General features: G+C 43.0%; 1 protein-coding gene and 1 long non-coding RNA gene across 2 annotated transcripts; both read right to left on the bottom strand.

Annotated features, from left to right (window-relative positions):
* Nucleotides 1–1,295: 1,295 nt before the first annotated feature.
* On the bottom strand, nt 1,296–6,404 carry SPRY2 (sprouty RTK signaling antagonist 2). The gene is made up of 2 exons (XM_072782643.1): nt 5,966–6,404; nt 1,296–3,081 (listed from the first exon to the last, which is right to left on the bottom strand). Exon 2 carries the CDS (start codon nt 3,028–3,030, stop codon nt 2,083–2,085), a length of 948 nt encoding a protein of 315 aa, XP_072638744.1. The 5' UTR covers nt 3,031–3,081; nt 5,966–6,404; the 3' UTR covers nt 1,296–2,082.
* Nucleotides 6,405–7,425: 1,021 nt separating this feature from the next.
* LOC140607973 (uncharacterized) lies at nt 7,426–8,954 on the bottom strand. Its single transcript, XR_012009919.1, has 2 exons — nt 8,063–8,954; nt 7,426–7,821 (listed from the first exon to the last, which is right to left on the bottom strand). It is a non-coding gene; the product is annotated as an uncharacterized lncRNA (long non-coding RNA).
* Between the last annotated feature and the right edge of the window lie 14,566 nt (nt 8,955–23,520).

Below are 23,520 nucleotides of genomic sequence, written 5' to 3'. Positions count from 1 at the left end.
TAAATCCTGAAAACCATATGATGAATAAGATAAGAAACGCTGCCATTTTTCAACATTAATTTCTCATAGGTCATCAGGGTTAAATCTAAGAGTATTAGAACTGCAACACTCAGTATCTTGAAGTTGAAACTAGAGGAGATAATTTCTAAATTAATCTTGTTTTTTGGAGAAAGTTTAGAGGACTCTGAGGGTCCTTATAGCACTGTCTTGGTTTAAGAGGCTGTACTTTTCCTTGAAAGCTAATTTTAAAAAACAAAACAGAAAATCTGTACTAGGATAAGACCTCTTAAGAGCCTCAGAACAGGAAACAAGATTAAACAATGACAGGTAAATAATTTTCTAGACTTCCGGTAATTCTTGGCACCAGATTGTGCTTCAGAAGAAAAAAATCATCATCCAAAAAGTGACTAATTAACGAAGGGACTTCTTACAAGTAAGAAAACCTACTATTTGTTGGGATGGGCTGTAGCAGCTTGCTGTGTGTTTGCTTCCCAAAGACAAATGCAAACACACTGGCTTTCTGCCATATTGCATCGTTTTCCCAAAGTGAAATTGAACAATTTTCTGGGTGATTTGATTAAATAAGACAGGGTCTTTCAATTGGCTTCCTTGGGCTTCAATTATTAGGCCAATAAAGGATGAAATTTTATGATATACAACACCTGAATCAACAAGTTACAATTTTCAGATCTTTTCTAACATAAGACACTTCTGGTATCACAGTGATAAACTTAAGTCTAAAACCATATAGACTGGGAAAACAATAGCCATAATCGGCTAAATCAAAAAAACATTTTTGCCTCAGTGACAAGCATTGATCTGTGTATACTGTGTGCCTGATACACAGAGGACATTCAATAAATGTTGAACTAAACTCGTTTTTCTGGTCTTGAATTAGCCTCATGGCTAATCTTAATTCCGTATAGAGAGAAAAAAATCTTAATTGTTAATCTTTAAGAGAAGTCTCCAGAATGAATTAGTTTTAAGATTTTTTTTTTTAAACACACAAAACAAAGGAAAGCCAACAGATCTATAAAGGGGAAGAATAGGAACAATGATACAGCCAAAACAAGCTCTCATGATTAATATAGCCGAGTCAGATGCTCAGTTATTTCCCTCCTGATTGCTACAAATTATCTCTAGAAGAAAAAAAAAAATCACAAATCTCTCCTTTAAAGAACCTTATAGATCCGTAAAACTTTTTCATTGAAATGCTAGCCTTACAACGTGATTTCTTTCACTTCAAAAACAAAAACAAAAACAAAGAAGAGGTAAAATAAGACAAAACAGCTCAGTTTAATTTCAAACGTTAATATATTTTCTATTTTATATTGAACATATGCATCTGTAACCCCTCATTTGCAGCAACTAGCACATCCTCATAAAAGGGGCAAAATTTGTAAGATGCCTCTTAAAATAAATATTCTTTTTTATAAAATAATAAAACTTCAAATAAATATTCTTTACACTAAACAATATGTTGAAAAAATTAGAAAATAAAGGTTGAATTTTACTGTAACTGTACAATATACATGAAGTCCAAAGGGAAATCAGAGTCTTACAATAAAGGCTTTCTGTAAGGCAAAATACAATCTAAAAACATACTGATTGATTCACATTCTTCCGAATGTACAACATATTAGTATAATATTTTGTGACTGTGCCATATAGTATGGCACAACTTGTTTTTCACAGTTGCAAATATTATTGTATATACAAAAATATAGCACATTATCTCTGGAGAAAACAATGGAAAAAAAGTCATTTGCTAATTTACAAATTTTGCAAGTACTATTCACAAACAAAAACTTTGCCTAAGGAGTGTCTGTTGCTTTAGCTTATGCAACACATGGGTACTCAAGTTCTGTATCCCATACTTTGAGCTCCATTAGCTGAGTTCTAACAAGCACATCAGTTAAAATGGCACGTGGACAAAAAGCATTTCACTGCAAACAGCGAAGGATATCCCAACACTCTATTAACAGTGCCAAGATTATAACTGTTTAGTTGGTTGCGTATATGTTAAAAAAAAAAAAAAAAAAGGAACAATCCTTATTACTGTCATATTCCTGATTAATGGTGCTATGTTGGTTTTTCAAAGTTCCTGGGTGGGACAGTGGGAACTTTGCAGCAAACTGTGTTTGAGTTTTTACAGCGGCATCCAGGCCTGTTAACCCGGTCATAACACCCCTGGCACAACTTAAGGCAACCCTTGGCTGGAAGATAACACCATAAACAAGGCAAAAAAAGGGACATGACGCCCATGGCAGACCAACGTGTACAACAGTGAGACTGGCTGCAAGAACACGGGTTGTCAGCACAGTTGTCCTCATCATCATTAGAACAGTGATAGAAGAGACCTTTCACACAGCACACACATGTCCCATAGTCAATCACGTTTTGGGCTGAGCAAAGGCACTGCTTGTCGCAGATCCAGTCTGATGGCAGAGGCCTAGGGTAGGTGCACTCTTTACACTTGCACTTGCCACAGTCCTCACACCTGTAGGCATGCAGGCCCAAATCTTCCTTGCTCAGTGGCTTAAGCTCACCTGGCTTGAGCTCCGATTTGGGCTGCACACGGATTATCCCATCAGCAACAGGCCCCGAGGAGAAAGATGGTCCTAAGAGTCTCTGTTCAGAGGAACTGCTGCTGGTACTTGTCCTTGTACTGCTCCGAGAGCCGGAGCTGACTGTGCTGATGGACCTGGACAGAGGGACTCGTGCAGAAGAATGGGCCTGTGGGTGCTGGAACCTGGGAGGCTGGCGGTGCTCGGGCAGACCGTGGAGCCTCTCGTGTTTGTGCTGAGTGGAGGGGCGAGGAGCAGGCTTGAGCCCAGGTCTCGGGACCACAGTAGGCCCCTCCGTGTACTCATTGGTGTTTCGGATGGCTCTGATCTGATCCAGAGACAACACGTGTACCTGCTGGGTGAGGGCATCCCTGGGGTCAGGCTCCCCACGCTGCCTGCCAACGTCACGGGGTGCCTGCAGCAAGGACTGCGACCCGCTGCCGCTCTGAGCTCTGGCCTCCATCAGGTCTTGGAAGTGTGGTCACTCCAGCGGGCTTAGAACACATCTGAATTCCTGCGGAAACCAAGAGGAAAGAGCTGGTTTACACTCCAGGATACTTCCCACTCTCCGCCCACCTGAATTAACTCTTTCCTTTCCATTCCCCCAGAGAGACAGGATTTGAAATGGGAGTTGCTCACGGAGGGTGGTGGAAGAGCCATAGGATCAACGCCACACCAAAAAGTAAAAAAATTAAAGCCGGGTACTGACGATTCTTTAATCTTGCGATGTGTAGAGACACAAAGCTGATCTTGGTTCAATCACATAGGTAACGATTCCTTATTCAAATAAACATAAAATTGCAAGGTTCATGTTCAATGTGAAGGCTGCAGGAATATAACATTAGAACAGAACACTGCTGCCAACATATGCGAAAGTTGAAAACTTTTTCAAAATCTGAGATAGGTTTAACTTTGTCGTGGGCATTTTTGCCTTAAACAGCAATAAATGCAGCCTAGAAATAGAAAGTCTTTCTTGTCTGCTTTTACATCAAATACCTTTAACTATAATTCATCCAGTATTCTGCAGCTTTTTAGAATACCGTAGAATGAATGCGACTTGCAAAAAAGCAAATACTCGCCCCTCCAAGGAAGTTACAAATTTTACAACAGTCAAACATTATTAACTATATAGTAGCAAAAGTTTTAAATGAAACACAAATCCATTCAAATCCTGTTAGGTGTGCCAGGAACACAAACCAACCAGCAACAAGACAGAAACTTATTTTCAAATGCTCAACAACCTGAGGATCAAATACTTTACAGTTTGATAGCCTGAGAGAGTATCTTTAATTCTGCAGCTAAAAGACTGTAAAAGACTGTTCTCCCGGTTTTAGAAATAAATTATGTCAAAAATCCTAATAGTTCAGAACCTGAACTGACTGGGGATAACAGGAAGGGTTTCAAAAATTCTTGTCACGTCTCAAATCTATCATTCTGACGTGTAATCACTTAAATTGCAATCCCTCTGTAAATTTCACAACTATCATACACACACACACACACACACACACACACCCCTTTGCCAAGTCTACAATGAACAAAAACGGGCAAAAGTGGACCTTTATCCAGTCTCCGATTTTTGTTAAGAGACACAGGCAGGTGACACACGCCTCCCAACTCGGAAGAAGGTAGAGCTGGAAACCGGATCTCCCAACAGAAAGGCAGACAAGACAACGTCGATCTTTGCTTTCACTCCGTGTATCGGCTCTATCTGCGTCCCAACACCGTCCCCAGCAGGTGGGACACAGTCGGAGCCCCGGGGGACGTTTCCCCGGGGAGACTGACACAGCCCAGAGGCCAGCTGCCCTCCCCCCAGCACACAACCTCAAGACGCACTAGAAGGCGGGGGCGGGGGCGGGGGGTGCGGGCGCCTCCGAAGGGGACGTGCCTGCAAACGCCGGGGCACACTCCCCCCCCCACCTCCAGGCTAACATACCCCCCACTCCAGAGAACTGCCTTCCAGCTCCAGGAGGGAGCCACCCCGGCCCCAGGCACCCAGAGGTCCCGCAGCCCACTTGCAGGTCCACCTGGCAAAGGCCAGCGAACGTCCGGCACAGGGTTCAAGCCCTGGCGCCGAAAGCCATGCCTTAGACACGCTGCCGGGACCGAGCACACAAGCCACGCACCCTGGGCGACTCTACCAGGCACTGACCCAGGGGGCACCGGCTGCAGTCTGCACACCCCATCTCCTTTCCGGCGGAGAGAAAAAAGTGAAAGGAAAGTTGCTTTTTAAAGAAAGGTCAAGTCCCAGGGCCCCACTGCACAGGGCGTGCAGGACGCAGATCCCTAGGCTGGAAACTTTCCGCCAAGATTTGCTCGCAGTGCAGAGCAGCATCTTTGAAAGGGGTGGTGGTGTGTGTGTGTGTGTGTGTTTAATCGAAAATGATCACTGCCCATTCCTAGCCTCCTTCGCACCCAGAGCACCCGCCGCCCACCCCCCTCGCTCCCCTACCCCCCACCCCGAAAGTGCTCAGAAACCCCCATGAAGAAGTGTGTGATCGGACTTAAGGACTAAGGGGCAAGGACTTCAGCACGAGGGTGGGGCAGACCCAGAAACCGCTTGGTAAAAACGCACAAGATTCCGAATTCAAGGCAGCAGCAGCAGCAGCAACAGCAACAAAAAAGTAGATCAGCCCATCAAAGTAAATTAAAAAAAACAAAAAACCAAAAACCCTAACCTCTTTTGCCACCTATTTTCAGGTAATGGAAAACGATAGCGACCGCTCGAGGACTTTCTTCCTGTGCTAGGTCCGCCCAATCTTCCAAAAATAAAACAAGTGTGACCCAGGCCGACCGCGGAGAACGGAAAAAGGAGAAAGCTGCACTTCCGAACCGCAGCCCCGGCGCCCGGCAGGGGGACGCTCGCACCCGGCCCGGCCCGGCCCCCCTCCCCGGCCCCGGCCCCGGCCCCTGCCCCTGCCCCTGCCCAGGCTTCACCGGCGGCTCCCGCTGCCCCCGGAGGCGAGCGACTCGCGCGCCCTCCGTCCCGCTGGCGCCCCTGCCCCGGGACCCTGTCGCCCAGGGCTTGCCCCCCCCCCCCCCCCCAAGAACAGGTTAGAAATGCGGGCGCCTACGGCGGGGACCTGGAACACACAAAGTGTTCCGCCTCCGTCTCCCGCTCTCCGCGCCGACTCCGCGGCCGCCCCAACCCCCCAGAGCGCGGGCGCCTGGGGTCCTGGGGCTGCGGACGCCCGACCCCGCGCGCTGCAGCCCCCGCCGAGCCAGGCCGGGCCCGGGGCCGGGCAGCTCCCCGGGGTCCCCGCCGGGAACCTGCGGGGCTGGAGAAACGGAGGCCTGAGTGGAGACGGACCCCTCTCCGGGTCCGGCTGCACCTACTCCATGTTGCCCACAACGCGCCGGCCAAGGCGCCAGGAGGGGAAGAGCCAAACGTGCCTCACCGTGATCGCGGCTTTGCACCAACCCCTCTCCGTTGGATTCGCTGCCTCCTGCGATGTGCAAATAAAATCCAGCCCCGATGCAAACTCCCCCCCCTCCCCCCCGCCTTCTTTCCAAACTCTGCTTCGCTCCAAGTTCCGAGCAATCGGCGGGAGGAAAAAAAAGGAGAGGAAAATCCGGAGCCAAGTCCCCAGCCGATGAGCAGCAAGCACTCACTCCGGGGCTCGCGGCTGGGGGCGACCCCCCTTCTAGAAACGCACGCGGAGTATTTCCTTTTTCTCAATGAACTGGAGGCCGAAGCGCCAACGGCTAGTCTCCTTTCCCGGCGGACGAGCGAAGGGGAAAAAGAAAGCCGCCTCGGAGAGAGTCTAAAGCCAGATGGCCAAGCGGTGCGGCGGCGGCCGGGCGGAGGCGGAGGCGGAGGCGGAGGCGGAGGCGGCGCGGGGGCGCGGGCCGGGCCGGGCGGGCGCGGGCGCGGGCGCGGGGGCCTGGGCGCTGCGCGCTCCGCCGGCCCCTCTGCTCGGCTCGCGCTGCGCCGCGCGGCTCTCAGCGCTGCAGACTGGGCGTTGTGGAGGCGCGGCGGCGAGGCCGAGGCGGGGGCGGCGGGGGCGCGGGGGGCGGGGGCGGCGGGGGCGGCGGGGGAGGCGGGTCTGGGGCCCGGCCGGGGGGGCTCGCCGTTGGCCTGCGCCCTCGTCTTTCCGGAGGCAGCGAGCTCTGCGGCGGCCGCGGCAGCAGTAAATGGCGTCATGTGGATCCGAGGCGGAACAGAGCAGTTGTTGTCCCAGAGGATATATCGCATCCGGTCCCAGCTCATTGGCTCCGCGGGGCTACATTCACTCACACTTCAGCGCCCGCCAGCGCTCCGAGCCGCAGGAGGCATTCAAAAGGGCAACCGCGCCGCCCCGCGCGTCCCCAGGCCGGTCCTGCCGCCCGGGCGCCGGCGCGCGGGGCGCCCCCGGGGCCGCGCCGGGCACCGCGGCTCACTCTGCCTAGTTGCACGGAAACCCCGACCCGAAGGTTTCCCCGGAGGCCGCGAGGACGAGCCGCGGGCTCGGACCCGACCTGGGGCACTTTCTCCTCGCCCCTGGGAAAGGGGGAGGGGAAGGGAACGGCCAAGCCCGACCCGGGCCACGCAGTGCTGTGCTGGCACGAAAACAACGAGGCGCAGGTTCTGAGAGTTTCCTCGGGATCCGCTCTCCGGCCCACCTCTCTCCCCTTTTCGGTTCCCCCTCGAGGGGGCGACGCGGAGAGGAGCGGGGGGAGGGGAAGGGGAGCGGGAAGTGAGGTGGGAGGGCTGTTGGTTTATTCTTTGTCTCCTGGATTAACCCGATTATACACCAGGCACCAGCGCAAGCCGCCTCCCCCGCCTCGCAGCCGCGGACCGGAGGCGCGGAATGCAGATTCGGGGCTCCAGCACTTTGTGCCCCGACCGAGACTGGCCATTGATGGACTCACTCTGTAGTTTTCAGTTTAGTGTCGGATTTTATTTATTTATTTATTTATTTATTTATTTATTTATTTATTTATTTATTTATTTATTTATTTATTATTCATGTATGTATGTATGTATGTATTTATTCCACGGAGACTTAGCTAAGCGATGGAAGATCTGCTGTTGGACGCACTAGCTGAAGGGAACTCTGCGGTCGGAGCCTTTTTAAAAATTCGTTAATCACCTACACGGGGACTCAAGGTCGACACGCCGGGCTCCTGAAACGGTCCGGGGCTCGCTGTTCCCGGCAGAGTCCCTCCGCTTAGCCAAAAGGCCGCCGTCATTTCTGACTCGCCCTTGTCACCTAGAGCATTTCCCAAGAAGCTCCTGTTTTTGTACGTTTCGAAGGTGGTCTGTATGCTCCCACTTTAAAAAAAAAAAAAAAAAAAGGAGAAATAAAAAGATAGAAAACGCGTAGGTACGCAGGGCTCTAACTGCCGTTCATTTACTTAAGAAACGTGCTTGCACGTGGGCGCACCGGTGGGAAATGACCCCCCCCCAACACACACACACACACACACACACACTCCTGATGCTCCTGGATTCTAATAATTTACGGACTGTTTCCACTTTGCAGGGAAGTACGGCCAAGCCTCCCGAACAGCACCTGCCCTCGTGCGGGGTGAGGGTTCTTGCAATAGCGCGGGGAAGGCGCGCTGCCTTCTTCTGCAGAACCGGGGGCAGCTCCAGCTCACACCCGTTTGCAGCTACTCCGGCGCTCGCTGCCGTGTCTAGACCGCCCCGGGCGCGCTCCCCGCCGCGCTGCGCTCTCGCCCTGCCTTCTCCATGTTTCTCTAGGGCTCTCCCCACTCGCCCTGGGTTTGGAACAAGAGATGGCAGGGGAAGTGGCATGCGTGATTTCCGGGTGTTGGCCTACGCCCCCCGCCCCCCACCCCTCGGTGAGGGTGCACGAGGCTAGGTCGGCCCGCTCCGGCGTGTCCCTGGGGCTGAGGGCAAGGGACTAACTACCCTGCCTCTCCCCGGCCCGGGCAGCTCGCCCGACGCCCAGGTCCTTTGAGCTTCGGGGTGAACGCGGGCGCCGCTGCGTTTACGGCCCGTGCGGCCACCAGGGGGCGCCCGCCCGGCGCGGGGTCGGGGCCCGGGCGGCCTCCTATCCACCCCAGGACCGGGCGAGTTCAGGCCGGGGAGCTTCAAGTGTGCATTAGGCCGGCTGGTTCACGATGAATCGAGGACAGCCAGCTTGCCCTGCCACCTCCTGGGACGCATTCCGTTTGGAATCCGAGAGGAGGTCCCGAGGCTCGAGAGAACCCCGGCGCTGCGCAATGGGGAGGAGGTGGGGGCCGAGGCCAGGTGTGCGCGGCTGGTGGGGAGCTCGCTGCCCGCAGGAGGGCGGCAGGTCCCGGGCGCGGCAGGTGGAGGACACGCCTTCTCTCCGTCTTCTCAAACCCCTGCACCCAGCGGCTGCTCCTTCGGAGACACTGGTGCCCGCGTTTCCCTCCCAGCCCCGCAGGAACTTTGCGGAGACACACTGTTCTGAATCAAAGCATAAACTGGGAATTTAAATGAGGAGCTTCCGGCTAGTCAGAGCGCTTTATTTTTATTGAGTCGATGGGCAAGAACCTAGGAATGTATACTTCTCTTTCCTGAGTTAGAATCCCATGTAATTTAGCTCTTCCTTCCTGTCCTCACAGCCTCCAGCCTGCTGACTGGAAGAGCATGTAACCTATACCTCGAGCACCAGATAAAAACAAGAACCTGCTGGGTCCTTCGTAACTCCGTCTTTATCGTTTATTTTATTTAGTGAAATTATTTTTTTTTCAGATGTAAATGTATAGAACAATATATTGTGCTCCAAATGTTACTTAATGCGTTATAATCCCAGAGAGAAATGCTGTTTATGTATGTGCTTGTGCATATACACACATAATGAAGTGTTTGGTGCAGCTTCTGTAATGTGTACCCCCCCAATTAATTGCCACATTGCATTTCAAAATTATAACTGGGATGAATCCTGGAAGATACTTCAGAATTATGAAAGAATGCTGTGTAAAATTTCAGTGGAGCCCCATTTTCAAAAGTGTTGTGTAAAGTTCTAGAGAGGCAACTCTGATGCATGAACAGGTGTTGCCGTTTGCCCAAAGTTGAAAAAATACTGAATCCGTGGAAACTCCTGCTGCACCAATTCTCACTCACTTCTAAGTTCTCAGGTTGCACCAAGTAACATGCTTTCTTAGTTCCAGCTATTGAACAGTGTCATACATTTAAGATCTCATCTCTGCATTCATTTCATTTCCCATATTTACTTGGGTTTACTTCATTTTAAAAATATAATTATCCTTAATTCCTTTTTTTAAATGAAGCAGTGTATAAACCTTTGTGAATTTTGCCGCCTCCAATTTTGGGGAGAAGTCATCAATACAGGCAGTGTAGACATGCTTCTTTACCAGTAGGTGTGTTGGCTGAGTTAAGTCAGAATTCCAAGGTTGCATTGACTCATCTAAACTTCTGATTTATGTCGTAATCATGGGAGAACATAGGTTTAAACAACTCTAGTTCCAGTGTCTTTGTAAAATTGGCCAAACCACTTGGCCTTACTGGGTTCAGACCCAGTTTTGATAATAAAGAAATCTTGCAATAGTATGATGTCTTTTTGAGACAAAGGAGAATTAACAGCTATTGATTATTTGGTTGTTTTGTTAGTTTTATAATCAAGGCAATTTATTTTTGTATTAACACTTAAAACTGGCCCAGAATACAATAGTGTATACTGCTTCCAAGAGTAACAATTTAGGTCTTTCAACCTTCATTTCTCCTCACATCCCAAATGCTATAGAAAACTTAGGTTATCCATGGTCTCTTCTAGGAGAGACCTTCTAAAATTAAGGGGCTTTGCAATAACGGACCTTTTGATTTGGTGGCTATGTTTGTGGTCATTTCTTTTTTGAATTGCTTTGATTTTCTAAATTCTATTGATACTGCCTCTAGGAGGGATTGGGAGTAGCTATACTCAAAGTTGCAAAGGAATTCAAAATAGACCACTAGAGTTCTTATCTATAAAGCCTGAAGAACTGGAAACAGTTTTATCTCTGCATCTAACCTTCTTTAATGATATCCTTTATCCCTAACCAAACTTGAAGAAAGATCTGGAGTTATCCCAGGGTAAGAGGAGTGGTTTTTGATGAGTTGACTTTGAACTGGAGGCTCCTGTGAGTCTTGTCTTTTTCAGAGATTTTATATTCAACCTGAATCCACCTGGTGGTTTCTACTGGTTAATCAATCTTTTTGCTAGATCCATGCACATTACTACTACAATTTATGCAAAGTCAGAAGTGGACTGAATTTCTCTAACAAGGCAAAACAGAATTTCTTTGATGGCCAGCATGATTTTTCTCATTATATTTCTAATATATTTGTCCCTGGAACTCCGGATTAAGCTTTTTCCTTTGTAGGACTGATGTGTGCAAAGAAATTCTAATCAGTGAAAACACTGCATTGTTGCTTTGCCTTTGCTTGAATAGCCTGAGGTTTTATTTGTTTTTCTGTTTGTTTTTAGCATTTGATCCACTTTGTTCTGGAATCTTCTTAAGCCAACGCTAAAGCTTCATATAAGTGAAAATCACAAATTAAAATGAGTATTTGTATATTACTGGCCAAGTCTACTAGCAGTAGGACGATTTTAACCTCTGAATAAACAGAAGGTTTGGGTTTTACACTTTTCATGATGTGGACACTTGATCAAAAGAGCATAGGAAGTTCAACTTGTTTTCTAAGGAAGATATAGTCAAGCAGATGACACTAAAGTCATTCTGATGGTCCAGATGCCACAGTACAGAGGATTCCAGCAAGCCCTGACTTAATTTCAGAAAACAAGTCAAATCTAAAAATGTTTAACTTGGTAAATGGAATTAAGAGTGCATGCAAATTTAATTTGTTTGTTTCTTTGGACATGAAGTATTTTGAAGTTACAGGGAATTGTGAATCATCTGAGAATCTTGTGGCGTTATATAAAACTGCTTTTCTATACACACTCTGTGTTGAGTGTGACTCTCTTCAAGAGGCTAGACTATTCCAAGTACCTGGGGAGTGTCCGTCAGAGCTGCCACGTACTTCTTTCTTTGTTATGGGCCTGAAACTAAACTAGAAAGATTCTTCACCTTTGCAATCATAAAAAAAGAAAACACACACTCTGATCTTTGTGAACATTAGACGCTCAATAGTGCTTTTCAATGAACGAATGAAATTAATGAATGTCTTTAAAATAAGGAAATACTTTTTGTCTTAATTTTGTAACAGCAAAGTTAAGAGTTTTTTAATTTATTTTTTTTTAATGGCCGAATTTAAGAATCATTTCACTAGCTTGGAAATTATCATTGTGTTTTGCAAAATTATTTGAAGTGACTAAAACAAGTATGGTAAGGCCATGATTTTTATTCACTAAAATAGTAAATAGTATAAAATTAAAGAATAAATCTTTATGGAAGTATTATGTAATAGGAAGGAAGCCGGTAGGGAATACCTATTCTTAAACTATTTAATAAAGCAATTAATAAACAGGTTGATGATAGGTGGCTAGAGATTATAGGTGAAAGTAAACTCTTATGAATTACTTACTTTGAAAACTACATTTGGCTAAAGTATCATTATATGAATAATTAAAATTAAGTACTAATCTGTAGTTTCAAGTTTAAAAGTTAGTCCTGGGGTGTCGGGCTGGCTTAGATAGCAAGGCATGTGACTCTTGATCTCTGGGTTGTGAGTTCGAGTCCCATGTTGGGTGTAGAGATTACTTGAAAATAAATAAATAAGTAAACTCAAAAAAAAACAAAAAAGAAGATAGCACTTTGTTTAGTTTCAAGAGCAAGCCACCAAATAGTGAATAATTTTGACTTTCATGTTCTATGTGAAAATCTCCTTGCCATTTTGAGAAATATTCTTTTCACCCTGGTTTAACACCAGGCAGAGACATACTTGCATTATACCTAAAAAGATATTAAAATCATGCATTTGAAAAATTGGAAATTAAATCTTCAAAATTATTAGTCTTTGGTTTCTTTCACTGTAATTCCTAAAAGAAAATGACACTGTAGGTCAAATGCTCAAGTATCTTAATAGGTTCCGGAAGCTTTGGCAGTTCAAGAGGTCTGGATTTGGATTTGGTCTGGGCCACTTTAGGCCGCTGATCACGATCCCCTAATGCTTAAATTCCACCCTGGTTTCTTGTTACTCCTAGGATAAAGATCCAAGTCCTTAAAGCAATTTCAAGGTCCTACCGTCCAGCCCCTTTCACATCTCAGTCTCCTGTTATACCAAGTTCCTCTGCTGTCTGCCCCACAGCTGCAACTACTACCTTTTAGTTGCTCCAAAGTACATCTACCCTGCAACAGGCCCTTTGTATAGGCTATTCCTCTCATTCACATTTCTGGCCTTTCCCATAACGATTCCTACTCCTCTTTCACATTATCAGTTGTCTGTTCTCAGGGAAGCTGTTCTGACCTCTCTGAGTAGGTTAAATCTCCCCCTTTCCTCTTCTGAGCTTCTCTGTTACAGACATGTGATTAGGTGATTGATTAATAACTGTCCTTTCACTGTATTCTAAGCTCCACGAGGTCTGGAATCAAAGTAGTTTTGCCTACTGCTTTACCCACAGCACAAATAAGGAATTCAGACATTATTTTTAAATGCTGTGAGTGAAGGAATGAAGAGTGAATGAGATGATTAACCTTAGTTCCCATCCGTAAAGGGGTAGCTGGGAGGATTGGATGATATAAAGCATCTAGAGAGCCTACCATATGGAGCGCTTTCAATTAGTCACCATGATCATTACAATTAACTTGTGTTTGGTAGTTTATTTGAAAAAATTAGCTGTTTTGCCTCCATATTTTCAAAATTTTTAAAATCGGTAAGCACAATTTTCTTTATGTATCTTATTTATTTGTACCTATATGGAAATAAGAATCCTGGTTTAGAACCAGTTTTAATGACTCTATTTAGCTCTATTCAGCTACTAATAGTACTTCTATAGAAGCCTTAACCTTACATTGATTTCTTGTTTTCATGTATGACCTCTTCAAAGTCAGTAAAGCACTTTAGGGAAGAAGGGACCTATTTAGCTGATGTGGTTGTTTCTGACTAGAACGTGTACTCATTGAATTCCTTGTTCAAGAAATCTGTAGGCTTGAGAAATGTGAGTTCCTTCTTATTTTTTTTTTTAAGATTTTATTTATTTATTCATGAGAGACAGAGAGAAAGAGAGAGAGAGAGAGAGGCAGAGACACCGGCAGATGGAGAAGCAGGCTCCATGCAGGGAGCCCGATGTGGGACTTGATCCCAGGACTCCAGGATAGTGCCCTGAGCCGAAGGCAGGCACCAAACCACTGAGCCACCCAGGGATCCCAAGTTCCTTCTTATCTGAGATTGGCTTCAAGATTTGGGCTCTTGTCCCACACTGAATTTAACTGTACATTTTGGGGATGGAGCCTTGTGTCTGAAATGATGTTGAAGCTCCATCTCTTGTTCGGAGGAAGATATATGTTCTCTTACGTTAAATGATATGTGCAGAGGTATTTGTTGTACACTAGAATGCTATGATATTTCACTGTCCTAAATTCCTTAGATTATTGTGATTGTGTAAAGGTGAATTTGCACACGACTCAGAATAATAACAACCAAACATAATTCTTAGGTTTAGAGTCTTGCACGATTTACAAGCCCTATTCTATAGGATTCTGGGAAATCAAGCAAATATCAACTACATCCTCTTATTTAATATCAGCAAATACGTATCAAGTAGTCTTATTTAATATCAACATGATGTGGCCTTCTGGGAGCAGAATTCCTGTCTTCGTGGCCTAGGTCTGGGAGCTGCTGGCTCTATCACTTTGCTCAATGAGTCTGAGATGAGAACTAGTTAGTTTCTGACAGCAAGGAGCTGACAATCTAAGTGAAGAGATGAGTCAGGTAGCCATGAAGATATCAGAAAGCCATTGGAAGGAATCTGCTAAGCTAGTTTTCAAGTGGGTGCTCTTGAAGCTTGAGGGTGTATCGGCCCAGTGGAGGTAACACTAACAAGGCTCATGAAGGAGGCAGCCTCTGTACAAGGCAGTGGGCTAGTTGATTTCTTTGGGACCCAGGTAACAAGAGTGTCATTTTCTTATTTTGGCAGTACAAATTATAAGTGTTTTATTAGAAGTAACATTTCTGGGCATCTGAGTAGCTCAGTTGGTTAAGCATTTGCCTTTGGCTCAGGTCATGATCCCAGGGTCCTGGGATAGAGCCCCACATTGGGCTTCTTGCTCAGCTGGGAGCCTGCTTCTCCGTCTTCCTTTGCCTGCTGCTCCCCCTGCTTTGCTTATTCTCTCTCTCAAAGAAATAAATAAAATATTTAAAGAAAAATAACATTTCTTGGGGTGCCTGAGGTGACTCAGTCAGTTAAGAATCTGAGTTTACCTCAGGTCATGATCTCAGGGTCCTGGGATCAAGTGCCACATTGGGCTCCCTGCTCAGCAGGCAGTCTGCTTGTCTCTCTCCCTCTGCCCTTCCCCTGGCTCATACCCTCTCTCTTTCTCTCTCTCTCAAATGAATAAATTAAATCTTTTTTTAAAAAAAGAAATAACATTTCTCTGAATATATACTGAGAGTGTGGGTGAAAAAGGCCCTCATGTTTGTAGTACTGTAATGTTATAATGGAGTTCAGCTAAGAGGGTTCTAGACAGAAAGTGAAATATTTTAATGGCACTAAAGGATCCTATAAGTATAATCAAAACATCATAGGGGCATTTCAAACTCAAGCAGGACCAGGTTTGGTGGCAAAAAATGATTGTCTTCATGTCTTTCACATGCTTTGCTCCAGAACTTGATAGAATTGTTAAAATAAGTTGTTTTTATGTCCTACCTTCTTGACCACTTTTCCAGTTATTAGTGGATCATGATACTTCTGAAATTTAAGAAAATACCAAATATCCTGAGCCCTTGGTAATTAAAGGGCAAAAAGTGGTGGTCGCTAGCATTACATAGTTCAGCAAGTGTTATAAATCAACTCACTGGGATTGGGAAGGATTGAGCATACTTCAGTAAGAATGGGGATTTTACCCAAAACCTCTAGTATATGTTAATGACCACTTTCCATCAAATCTCACTTATGGTTAATAGTTGATCAATATTTATTTAAAAATCCTTTATAGAAGTGTGAATTAAGCTTTATCCAAGGCCTAACATATATAGTTCGCTATATTCAATTGGAAAGTTGTTATATTTATTTTTTTCAAATAGCAAGGGTTCTTGCTTTGTTTTCAGAATCAGTAGTTCTCAGCCTTGGCTGCATATTAGAATTCCACTGGGAGATTTTAAAAAAATCAAATGATAAGATCTCTTACACAGAGCCTGATTCAGGTTGATTTCAGAAAGGGGCTTGTAGAAGTTTTCCAATCTTTTACTGCCTTAGTTTCCTTCCCCATAGTGGGGATAAAAATATTCTTATGTCCAAGCATCATTGTGAGGATTAAATGAATAATGCATGTAGAGATTTAAAAGTCTGACATAATAACTCTTCAGTAAATGAAAGTCATTATATTATTATAATGAAACCATAATAGAGATTCATAGCTCACTGGGAACAAGGACAGAAAATGGAATAGACATCAAACAAAGTATAGATAGATGACGATGCTAGAACAGGCTCATACCTGCTTGCGAGAGCTGATCATGGATATCTCTTCTCATCTCTGCACTTAGTGACATTAGGTTTGAAAATCAGCCAAGGTGGGTATATTTACAACAAAGAAATTACCAAATGCTAAAATCAACATTTTCTTTTCTTTTCTTTTTTCTTTTCTTTTCTATTCTTTTCTTTTTGTACCCCAGAGATATAGTTATTAACATTTATATCCACATAAAAGTGCCAACGCAGTTGACAAGGAAGTCTGGAGTGAAAAATAAAATATACATACTTTGTGATTTAGCCTGGATACAGTCCTAGCCAATGATGACACCTGTCATTCATGGTCCTACGGTCTGAGCTTTGGATCCCAAGGGGTGGTAGATCAAAGAACATGGTGGTCTTCACCTGGTTTTTAATATAGAATCATTAGAATGTGATTAAACTTGCAATTAATCATTAATTCTAAGTTTCCAGGTAAATTATTTAAATCTGTTCTCAAAAACCTAAGGATTTGAACTCAGAAACAAAAAGTAGAATGGTAGTTGCCAGGGACTAGAGGATGGAGAAAATGGGAAGAGGTTGGTCAAAAGGTACAAACTTTCGGTTATAGGATGAATAAGTTCTGAGGATCTAATATACAGAATGATGACTATAGTTAATAAAAGTGTACTGTATGTTTGAAATTTGCTGAGAGAGTAAATCTTACATGTTTTCACCCCCCCCCCAAAAAAAACCCCACAGAAACCAGGGGAGGTGATGGACATGTTAATTAACTTGGTTGTGGGAATCATTTCACAATGTGTACATATATCAAATCATCACGTTATATACTTTTAAATATAATTTCAATTTTTAAAATTACACCACAATAAAGCTGAGGAAAAAAACCACTAAGGATTTGCAAGATATACCAGGGGCCACAGGAAACCATGGTGCACCTATTTCAATTCACTTACATTCTTAAAACACAAGCAGCTAATAATAATGATGATGATGATGATGATAAGGATGAGGAAAATCATAATGATGAAACCCACTGGAGACCTACTTGAGGTTAGTTTTGGAATGCTCCAGGAGCATGTTCACAGTCTTTTGCTTTTGTTGAATACTTCTGTGGAAATAGTTGGAAAATATTGGGAAGTACTGGAATGATGTGCACCTCAGTTTCCTTTTTGATTAGAATAGGATGGTTGTCAAATGAAATAACAGGTAATAACTGCATAGTGGTTGTAGTTAGCTCCTCAGTTTTAAAGAATATTTGTTGGGTCAGTTTGTGACCTAGGAACTTAGGGTAAGGTAAGGCACCCAGCCCAGAGTTGAACTTTGGCTTCCCGCCTTAGTAATCCTTAAGACTACTAGTCCCAATAGACTCAGTAGAGTGAGATAAACCTAGAGTCTCCCTGACTGAAAATCTATTTGTGGTGTTTCCTTGTGTATCAGCGTTTATTACTGTTCTATTTTTGACTTGTTCTATCAAAAGAGACATAGTAAATGTTTTTTAAATGACTGAAACGGTCTTCGTTTAGGAAATTACATTGATTTTGAAGAAAGCAGCATGCATCATTCTGCTGCTCTGTAATAGACTTAAAATGTGCAATATTGTCATTTTGGATTATTTCCTATGAATCTATGTATAAAAGCATGCATGTAAAAATGTCAATGTGATGCTCTTAATTTCTTAATAAAAAAACCCAAAACACAATTTTATTGTTTTATTGTTTATTATTTATAAGAAAAATAAATCTCATAATACTTAGTTATACAGTTACATTCACCTAAAAATTTACATTTGCACCATTTCTCCTCCTGGGAAGTAGCAGGTATGTTAAATTATTACATATTGTGTTTATGCTGCATGCACATAAAATTGAGTAGAAACCCTGAAAGTGAGCTCTTTGGAACCTAGACTTGATTGCCAGGCTGAATACCCTTGGAAAACAAACTCTCTTTGTCTGAACATATGAAAGGTACCAAAAGAGAGTGAAAACCAGTTTTACTTTTTTTTTTTTTTTTTTAACTTTTTGTTTTTGTAGGAGAACCAGCAGTGGAAGAAAAGATCACTTCCTTCGTAGACACTTTATGGGTTTCGGATTCTGTAAACTGTGCCATGTAACTTGACCCCAAAGTTAATGAAATCCTGTTAGATTTTCCCTGTCCTCCTTCCTGCTTCCACCTTTTCGATTGTCTCACCTTTTAAAAACTTGATTTGTATTTGTATATATGTGTGATCCTCCTATCATTGTTTGGCTTTTTACCCAGGCACTTTTCACCTACATCCTCTCCTTCCCTCATTTGGCAGCCAGTTGGGCTTCTTCCTGCCTTGAATACCACATTCCCTAGTTATTCAAGCTCAGTCATTAGCACCCTGTCCCCCTACTAAAATTATGAATGAAAAGCCTTGTTGTTCTTTACAAATAACTCAGGCTTCCTGAGTCAGTCAAATTCGAATGGAAGTGACTGCCAGACAAAGGGGCGGGATGATGGACAGTCCTCACAGCAAGTCATCAATGCCCACAGGAAGTTTTTTAAGCCACAATATAGGTAGAGAGAGTTGGGCGTTCCCGGAGGACAAGCCTACAGAAGGGGGCTGGGAGCGGGATACTCTTTGTGTCTGTTTGGATCTTAGGGAATAATGTCCACGAGGCTCAGAGATGACCGTATACGGAGTCAATTTTGCCCTAGCAAGAACGCAAAAATCCTTCCATGGAGACATCTACCTTGCAGTAATTCTGGTTTGAGCTGACACACGCAGACAAAAGTGAAGGCACCAACCATTTACTCGGTTTTGAATGCTGAACGGTGCAAGAGTGGGTTACTTACCCGGAGCCGCACACCTCCCCGCTGAGCCGTGGCATTGTCTTGGGTCCCTTTTTCACAACAGGGGAAAAGGTAATTGACAGCCTGATTGTTTGGCCGGGATCCCTGCTGTTTTAAAATCCTGGAAGGCCCCAGTCACACGTTGTCAATAATAGCCGTCGGAGGTGCAGAGTGAAGAAGGACGGTTCAGGAAACTGTTTGAGCCCTTCAAGTGGACAGGCCTCAGTGACTTTTCTTGCACTCTGGCTGCCACAAGCAGCTCATTCAAAAATAACCTTAAAGTAATAAATCAAACTTGTTTCCTGAACTATACAAGGAACAGCTGGTTATTTTTCTTCACTTTTTGTTTTTTTTCAAAAGACAAAAAAAAAAAAAAAAAAAAGCTTTTTTTTTTTTTTTTTTACTACAGGAAATCAAGCATGTCAAAATTTGGCAAAGCAATTTGGATGATTTAACAGCTAAACACTTCTTTTTTAATGTTATGCTTTCATCGGTCTTTTCTATTTAGGCTTTTCAGTTTTGCATTCTGTTTGCTTCCATGAGTGTCCCTTATCTATTCTCTCCCCACATTTGAAAGGAAAATGAGTTTGCCACCCTGTCAGAATAGTTTCTGTGTGATTTCTAATGTATTGGTCAAGTCGCTCAACTTGTACAGCTAAAATTTGTTTTCTTTCACAGAGAGTTTGGATTTAGATCTATAGCTTCACATATTTGTTTCTCCTGAGATCCATATATTTTGGAGTTCTGATGACAAGGCAGTTTTTCTTCAGTCTGTTGATTTAGAAACCCCAAGCTAGTACATATGTCGTAACTGAAGTAGTCTAGTATTTTAAGAAAGTACATTTTGGGATTTTTCTTGTCTCTTTGTGTCTCTGCGTGTGTGTCTCCCTCGTTGACTATGCTTGCCCTCTAGATTCTGGAAAAATCTGCCAACTTCTGATTGACCTTAAGAAAAATTAGAAATTTGAGTATAAATAAATGAAGTAAAACAATTCCTGTCTGTGGTGATTACTATTTATCTTTATTTTATAGATGACTGATATTTTGAACAGATCCATTTCGTATGGAAATATTTTGTGATCGGAGTGTGTATGTCAGAGATTAGCTTTTCACAACTTGTGGACATTCAGAATTAAGAAAGAAATGTATAGCAGATCTGTCAGATTTGTAATGACTCCATCTCTTTCAATTAATTTAAATATAACTAAACAGTCAAGATTAGATATCAAGATTATGTATACAATTATTATACAATAATTTGATTGCTACTTAAAAATTTAAAAAAATTCTTGATCACAGTTTAGCATTAGACAAGAAGCATAAATTATATTTTGGGATGCTGTCCTTTATGTATGAAAAGTTTATTTTTCTTCATTTTGTTAAAGAGATTATTCATTTGTAGTGAAATGCTTGTTAAAAAAAGTATGCTTACAGGAAGGTAGTATGAAATTCAATTTACAGTAGAATTCAGTCATATAGGCTTCTTTTCTATTTCGATTCTTTTCTTCATCTACTTCTTCTCCTTTGTATTTCGAGTAAATAACAGTGCTGTAACAGCACAAATAAACCTGTCTTTGTGCTATAAGCTAGACCAACACTCTTTACTTTGTGTATACACCAGGTCTCAGCTGAAACAACTGTGAATGCAGCAGTGGGTGTGGTTTCCATATAAATGTTTCTTCCATATATGGTTGATATTCATACTGAACCTGTTTTGATGTAACATTTCTTTACTTTCAGCATTTTAAGCCTCGAACATGTGATACGTGACTGGATAGACTTCCTTATAGAATTGTATTAACGTGTTTCAAAGAGTTGAATTCTAAGGCTAGTACTGTGTCAGAAACAGTGTTCCTTGAAAATCTGCATACTAATATAATATAATTTATATACGGTCATATAAATGATTATATAGTACAATCCATAATTTGTATGTGAATTATTGCATAAAAAAACATTTAAAATGATACAAAATACCCAGTTCTGTAGATGATTGGTTTCCTCCTTGTTAACTCACAGCTTTTCATTTTGCTAAGAGATGCTCAGGAGTTGATGAGTTAAGTGGACTTTCAACCTGCTGGTGTCCCCCCGCAGCCTCACAACTCCTCCCCAAGGTCCTGGTGGACTCTGGCCACAGTAGGGGCAAGATAGTGAGTGTAGACTGAAAGTGCTCTGTACAGACTTGCTTTCCAGCCTCCCGTTCAGCTGCCAGTCTCACAGCTTGCCCTGAGAATGGACTTCCTGTGCTGTCATTTACACTCAGTATCACACTAAGCACTCTTTGTCACTCAGCCTTTGAGAAAGAAGGGGGCGAGATAACAAATCTAGACTGCTTGTGTTGACTTTGTGGATAAAGTAAAGGGCTGGAGTCAAGAACCCAGGGTCTTATCCTAACTTGGTAACTGCCTTTCCTGTGACCTTGAGCCAGGCTTTTGACCTCTCCATTCCTCAGTTCTCCTCATCTATCAGATGAGGAGCAGTATGCTGTGCTGTCTTATTTTGTCACAAAGGTGGTTATTGAAAATTTTTTGATATCCCTAAATCCCTTAGCAAAAGGGAAAAAATAAATCAGATAACATGACCTTTTTATGCTTTGGGGAGATGGAAAGGAAACCACAGCTGATTAATTACTCCCCACTCTCGGAAGGAATTCTCTCTATAATCCTCCATGTAGGGAAATCTTACCCTTGTCAACTTGCCCTCAGCCTTTTGCTCTTTTTTTTTTTTTTTAAAGATTTTTATTTATTTGTTTGAGACAGAGAGAGAGAGTGCACACGAATGCACAGAGGACAGAGGGAGAGGGAGAAGCAGACTCCCCAGAGCCTGACATGGGGCTCGATCTCAGGACCCTGAGATGGTGACCTGGCCTGAAGGCAGACTGCTTAACCAACTGAGCCACTGAGGTGCCCCTCTTTGGCTCTATCTTGTTCTTTCTCTATCTCTTTTTATGCCTCTTTCCCTTATCCTCCATCCCCACAACGCTTCTTCCTTCATAGCAATCCGCTATGAGATCAAGGTGCCTAGGAATGGACAAAGGTGACACCTCTAGTAGGGTATGTCCAAAGTGGGTATTCACCGACACAGAGGAAAACAAGGAGGACACTTGGAGTTAATTGGATGAGGAATGAGACCCAGGACCATGGAAGTTTTTGCAAAATTTCCTGGGCTCACAAAGATAACCCTTCAGAGACAGCAACCACGGGCTAGATGGGTCTCTAAGACCTGGGATTACTTACTCAGAAGGATCTCTTTGCAAAGAGACAAGGTTGGATAAGGATAAGAACCTATAGTGAATTCCAAGGATTCTCTCAGTGGGATGGGATGGAGGGCCTCTTCTGGCCACATCTATGACTACATCATTTTTTCTTTTTCAGTTAAATCATGCAACTAAATGGAATATTGCTTTAAATGGAAACAAATTTGGTCCCCTGCTTCAGTTGGAGTATGTGAAATGTTATGAATTTGAAAAAAATGCAATTTTAATACATTCCACTTGTTAAAAAGTATTGCTGTTGTTTTGTTTTCCTTTTGTTTTGTGAAAAGGTTGGTAATATATATTGTATACCAGAAATTAATTCACCTAGTAATCCTCATGGCATTTTAAGAAAAGTGTTGGACATTCTGGCTTATGTTTATTTGTTTTTCAAGATCCACACATTCGTTCAGATGTGTTTAGATTTTTTTTTTTCATTTTGAAGTCAGTGATACCATATTGGTATTGTACGCTTTTGACCTTCTGTGCACACATGGTTTCTATATGGCTTGACATTGTGTTTATTTGATATTTCCTCTTGAATCCACTGCATATTCATGGATGTTTCATGCTATTTTGCTACCTACAGAAAGGCTTTTTTTAGTAGGACCCCATTTAAAAATCAAGCAAGTGAAGAATTCCTACTAATTTTTTTTTACTTGTTTAATTAAAAGGATATGAAAAGACACATACCACTCTGTTTAGAAATGTCTGAAGGGAATACGGGAGATTATTAACTTTAATTTTTTTAAATTTGTTTTGCTTTGTATTACTTTCTTAAATAAAACTTTAATAAAGAAAATGTTTCAATACTGACTTAATAAAAAGAGTTAAAGAGAAAATTTAGCAGTCACAAATCATATTTTTATTTAAAGGGTTTTTGCCAATCTTGATAAAGTGTCCAAAAATCTATGAAGACAATCCCTTTGTTTTTGGAGCACACATACAAAAAACAATGGTTGGTGCTCCCTCTGCTGGTTTCCTGCAACAATTAGCTCGCCAACTTGAGAGTGAAAAGAGCAAAGGAAATTAGGATTCTTTGATCTTTAAACACCCTTTCTACCTACAAGTTTTATCCTTTGGAAGCAAGTGTCAATGTAGTTTGTGAAAATAGATTCTTTCCTAACATTTAATAGTGATATTGTAGTTTGGCTAGACAATTATAATGCTTTTTAAGTTTATTTTTATGAGTTTATTCATTTATTTTTTAAATAACCTCTACACCCAGTATGGGACTCGAATTTATGACCCTGAGATTAAGAGTCTCGTGCTCTTCCAACTGAGCCATCCAAGTACCCCTATAATCCTTTTTTGAAATGAACTTTTCCTTCCTCTTATCAACAGTAGGACATAAAACACGGCTGTTCTTAATATACTG

Source organism: Canis lupus, chromosome 17, assembly GCF_048164855.1.
Source record: "Canis lupus baileyi chromosome 17, mCanLup2.hap1, whole genome shotgun sequence".
Classification (NCBI taxonomy): domain Eukaryota; kingdom Metazoa; phylum Chordata; class Mammalia; order Carnivora; family Canidae; genus Canis; species Canis lupus.
This window is presented reverse-complemented; position numbering and strand designations above follow the sequence as displayed.

What these genes read in the sequence shown, in the direction of transcription:
- SPRY2 (XM_072782643.1), bottom strand. Translation starts at nt 3,030, where the DNA reads ATGGAGGCCAGAGCTCAGAGCGGCAGCGGGTCGCAGTCCTTGCTGCAG.